The sequence below is a fragment of the Pseudorasbora parva genome, chromosome 19 (assembly GCF_024679245.1).
Source record: "Pseudorasbora parva isolate DD20220531a chromosome 19, ASM2467924v1, whole genome shotgun sequence".
Lineage (NCBI taxonomy): Eukaryota > Metazoa > Chordata > Actinopteri > Cypriniformes > Gobionidae > Pseudorasbora > Pseudorasbora parva.
This window is the reverse complement of record NC_090190.1, coordinates 38,507,794-38,513,222: the sequence shown is the minus strand read 5'-3', so window position 1 is coordinate 38,513,222 and position 5,429 is coordinate 38,507,794. Positions and strand designations below refer to the sequence as shown.

At 33.9% G+C, this 5,429-nt stretch overlaps 1 protein-coding gene across 1 annotated transcript in view; it reads right to left on the bottom strand.

The window, feature by feature from the left end:
• The window catches only part of LOC137047404 (C-type lectin domain family 6 member A-like), a 5,345-nt gene extending 130 nt beyond the window's left edge, over nucleotides 1-5,215 (bottom strand). The window contains exons 1-7 of the mRNA XM_067425033.1: nucleotides 4,720-5,215; nucleotides 4,335-4,394; nucleotides 4,154-4,225; nucleotides 914-976; nucleotides 655-815; nucleotides 440-552; nucleotides 1-18 (exon numbers count right to left, since the gene is read on the bottom strand). The exon at nucleotides 1-18 is cut by the window's left edge and continues 130 nt beyond it. Of these exons, the coding sequence (XP_067281134.1) occupies nucleotides 1-18; nucleotides 440-552; nucleotides 655-815; nucleotides 914-976; nucleotides 4,154-4,225; nucleotides 4,335-4,394; nucleotides 4,720-4,903 (671 nt within the window). The 5' untranslated portion in view covers nucleotides 4,904-5,215. The remainder of the gene's footprint in view (nucleotides 19-439; nucleotides 553-654; nucleotides 816-913; nucleotides 977-4,153; nucleotides 4,226-4,334; nucleotides 4,395-4,719) is intronic.
• Nucleotides 5,216-5,429: the final 214 nt, after the last annotated feature.

Below are 5,429 nucleotides of genomic sequence, written 5' to 3'. Positions count from 1 at the left end.
GTCTTTTTAAACCAAAACCTTTAAGAGCAGAAAAAGGCAATCAGATGCAGCGATGCAGTTCTCATGTGTAATGATTTAAAATACATAAAACCTAAAGAATTACAATAATACATTTTTAAAGGTACAAAGTTTGTGAAATGAATCACATGAAAACACAAACTGATAACATCGGTGAGGAGTGAAAATGCCATTATTTTGCATTTTTCTGAATGAATGATATTATTTTTTATAACAAATTATATAATTAGTATATATCACCACTAGAGCTGACATGAACAATCAATGTCACTAATTTACTTACATTTGATGAGTGATAGAAATAGTGCACATGTACTTATTATTCCGTTTTTCTAGGCTTAAATGAACTAAACTGCATTTTAGTCTCAGACTTCTGGGTCTCCATCAACAAACTGTAGATTTAAGACAAAGCCATTCTTACTTCCGTTGTGCTTCATTGAGCGTTTGGTTGTCCATCCAAACCCAGTGTCCTTCAGTCTCCAGATCATTGAGACCAATCCAGTGAGTCTCTTTAATTTTAGAGACCAGGGAATCCTAATGGAGAACATTTACTGTATTATTATTCAAACGAAGAGGAGTTTTTTTTTTTAAATCTTTCATTGAATGTATGTAAACCAGTCAATTTTTCGAACTCACTTGTATTTCTGTGTTGTTTATAGTCACCAGATGAGCTTCTGATGCTACACATAAATCACGACTCTCAAACCATGTCTGCTCTCCAGGGGAGAAGAAATAGCACTTTCCACGATGTGGTGTCCAACCGTCCTCGCAGGGTTTACAAGATGAAGCTGGAAATCCTGAAACGATAGAAAAATAAAGCACAGACCATTGACCACAGGAAGCAGTGACCTCCAAGATGAAGACAAACAGCTTGAAAGTAGGTTAACCCACTCACCAGTACAAGAAGCCATGCAGTTTAAAGCTCTGTGGTACTTGTCTAAGAGCGCTCTCTCAGAGTCTGATACGGAAGACAGTAATCAACAAAGCAAGCGATTAAAGGGATAGTTCACCCATAAATTAAAATTACCTCATGACTAACTCACCCTCTTCTTTTATATCAAAATCCTCTGCCATTTCTCTTTAAAAATTCTTGTTTTAGACTCTAATTCATGACCGATGTTTTGATTTGCTCTATCCTGTGCTTCTGCGTTCATCAATACACATGCATCAAGGGTTCACTCTTTTAGCGCAAGTCGACTTGCTGACCGCTGGAAGCTAGTTAATTTAATCTACATAGTTATAAATATGGATATTTTTCTCACACAAACGCATCACTTTACTTCAGATGGACTTTATTAAAGGCACTGTGGAGCAGTTATAAGATGGATAGATGCACTTTTATGGACTTCAGAAATGACACAACAGCTCACTGCCTCCTTAAAGCTTGGAAAAGCCAAGACATTTTTAATATAACTGATTTTATTTGTCTGAAAGAAGAATGTCATATACAGGGTGAGTAAATCATAAGTTATTTAAAAATACATATATTTTTTATTTATTTATTTATTTTCCATTTTTTGGGTGAACTAACCCTTTCAGTCAAGTCATTTTAAATGTATGCTTTTCACAATACACTGTTTCAAATCAGCTTTAGGGAGTTTCATGATGTTACAGTTATTGTTCACATTTAGCATTTTAGAGCTGGGTGAAATATTACATTTGACAATGATAAACAGTCAGGAAGCTAATATTTGCTAGTATATATTGTGTGATTATTTAAGAGTACTGTATGTATACGGAATAAATTGGATATACTTTTAGTAGCTGTAATTTGGAGTTAATAATTTATGTAAAGATTTGGCAAATTATTATCTGTAAGGTTCTGTACAGTTTAAAACAATTTGGTGTACTGACAAACCTAACTACTAGTTGGTGATGTGTATCACTGCCACTAGCCAACTTTCCATCCCCCTTTTCCACCGTTTTGTTATCAACAAAAAGAATATGCGTTTAAAAAAAGATTGCACAATTTGCTGTCTCCAGCCTGTTGCCATCCAACTGGCCTTTTACCGATAAAAAGTGTGTGTAATGACGACATAAGTTTTGTTATATTGCTTGTTGTATCAAGCCGTTTATACACATAATTTCACTTATATCAAAAATGATATAATATATTTCAAGTCCCAAATATTAGTAGAATGCAGAGAGTAATGAGATGATTAAAATGTACTTATTATTTGCAGAATAATAGGCCTATATTAATCAGATCACAGAGAAGATGTATCTGCATTTATGACGAAGCTCGTTTGGACTCAGATCAGCTCTGTATCAACTGTATGCAACACGTTAGTATCCATAAAAAGATTGGTACAGTAGCTGAAATGTTGCTGCTCTTTTTAAAGATGTCTATGAATGTAAGCAAGTATCATTTAGTGACTATTTGTCTCTAGAATATCTGGGTATTGTGTTAAAAGGTGCTCCACGCATCCTGCTTATCATTGTTTCTACTATTGTTTCTATTTTTATTATATTCTTTTCCTTATGCATTTTTATCCCTATTTTAATTCCTTTCAATGTAAAGAACTTTGAATTGCCATTGTGTATGAAATGTGCTATATAAATAAACTTGCCTAGCAAGTGTTTTTATTTCAGTGCTGTGGCGTATTTTCAAGACGGAATATTGAATAGAGGGCAGGGTTTCACTTCTCCATTCCAGACATGAAGTTACTTTTTTTAAAGATTTTGATGAAAGATTATCACGGCAAAAAAAAAAAAAAAATGTGTATTAACTCGCACGGATGAATTGTTCACCTTAAGACCAGTAATGTTTGCAACAAAGTAAATAAGGTCGATTTCATGAGGACTTTAAGGTTATTAAAAAAAACACCCAAAAAAAATTCATGGATCATTTATAATTGTTATATATTTTTTTATGGGATGTAATGGTGAATCACATTTTTTTTTCAAAGCACAATTAATAATGATCATCTTTTTTTAATTTGCCAATAGCGTATTGTTAAACTGGGACATTTAAATAATTCTAATGGGGAGATTTAGTTCCCTTTTTATATATCCCTCATAAAAAGCTAGCTAGATATTTCAACAAAGACTAATTCAACTGATTATGATGAGCAATGCTAATACTAATCGCAATGCTAATTGTTACCTAGTTAGCATTCAAAATAGAAAAGCTAGTTAGCATAATTTATTTGCCTTATACTTCAGATTGACAGAATAATAGTAATGATGATAATAATTGAGTCAATGACAGAAAAGGGGACAGGGAGGAAGGAGGTAAGGAAAGCAAAGAAGAATAGGCCAGGCCAGAAGCCTGTTTTATGTTTCTTTCTTTTTTATTCTGTATAGTATAGTAGAGCTCTTAAGCTTATTTAAAATGGTATCATATGATGATATGAGAAGTTAAGACATTTGGATCATAATAAAAAATGATGCAGAAGAAGATCAGAAAGTGTCACTTTACCAGTTTTCACTACAGACAAATTATGTTGTGTATTTTATCTTTCTTTTTGTCGGTATTGGAATCTCCAACAGCCTTCCTTCATTTGACAGATGCCACAGTTTTATTTTTGGTGCTATATTTTACTCATCCATTTTGAAGCAAAACTTTACTATATGTGTAAGGCCCTATATTTAAATCTTCAGAAAATATTCAGAAACGGGTGCAGGTAACGTCTTATTATTTCCAATAGTAATAAAATAATTGAATATACAATTTAATAATATAAATAGACTATAATAGATCTAGTCGCCTTTAAAGGGAGCAAGGCCATGTGCGATCAGCCTGTATAGGCTAATGTGACACCTTTAAAAATAAAACATTTTTTTACATGAATAAATACAGCTTTCCACGACAAGCTATCCAGTCATCCACATTACAAGACTGAGCAGTGAAAGATGAATAAAGTGTGATTAAACCTTCCATTATTTAGATCATAAAGTGAATCAAATGTGCAATGTGCAAAAATATTCACACTTTGTGTCACACTAAGCTTGTAAACTGACACTCACCATCGTAAGAGGACATCCGTTCTCTGAGTGTGTTGTATCTGACTCTAAGATTATTAAACTCGTTCTTCATCTCTTGTGAAAAGATCATTAAAAGTAGCTGCTACTTCAGAACAGAAGGCTGTGGCATTTTTAAATGAATGAAAATGTCAAATAAAAGCCAACTCACCAACATGAAGCAGAAGCTGTTCTCTAACTCCGGTGTAGTTGGTTTTAAGTTCCTCTAGTTCTCTCATCATAACTTGGCAGATAAAGCAGATAAAGTTTCGCATCGTGGTCAGTTCAATGAACACTGAACACTGTTAATGAAACATGTCTGTGCTCTAGCGTTTATGAAATAGTTTTCTCACCTGTGCTGTTGATGATGTGCTGCTCATTCTGTGATTCGAAATCAGCGAGCTTATGATTATCTGATTAAGACAAAAGCAGCAACGGAAAATATGTGTTTATGAGGAAAGTCACACACATGCACACTTAAGACTGAAATGATCTACAAAACCAAGTGTGAATAATGTTTGTTAATGACAGTTTACACCTTCAATATGGAGGTTTGTTTGACAATACTTGCCTGATAAAACAGCTTTACTGAAAATATGATTTTACAAATAAAAAGCTACTAACTATTGCATTTTGTGCTGATGCTACTGTCCCACACTGAGGTCAAGCAGAAGTACTTACAGTAACTCAGTCCATCCACACTGAACAGAGCACAGATCTAGAATCAGATATACTCACAAATCATCCAGAGAGCGCAGAGACCTCCAAGAGCAAAAACCAGAGAGAGACCCAGAAGAGTCAGAAGAACTTTAGTCCCCTTAGAGGAAGTGACTTCCCTCTCACGTTCTTGTTCTTCAGTGAAAAAACCTGTGGTTGGAAATTTAATGAGATAAAGGAAATGATTTCTGAACCCTTGAATCATTGCAGCATTGCTGTCTGGAACTAATCCTGAATTTACACTGGGTTTATTTCAGTAAAATACATTTTCAACACATTGACCCAACCTGACGTTTTATTAACTGTACTCTAGTCCTGAGAACTCAGTTCAACCTTTCAGTTAAAATCTACTTTCATCATGGTTGGCTCTTGTCTGAATGTTTACCCGTGAGGTATTATTGTGATTATTACCCAAACAATATAACATTTATTGAAATTTAAGACTGAAGAATAGAATTCACAAATACTGTTTTAAGTTTCATAAAACATACAAAACCACTGCTGGAGAAAACAAGCATTTGTGTAATGAAATATCTGACTCAAAACCTTATACAGGTTTAAGAGAAATAAAGATCTTGTGAAAACTACGTCCATATCACAGCTTTCTATCGTGACACATTAGAAAAAATATAACACTATTCTTAGATCAGTTTCACAGCGTAAGAACAAAGTCCGCTCACAGGAAGACGAGTGGTAAACTTCAGTGTCATGAAACACTAAAACATTTTTGA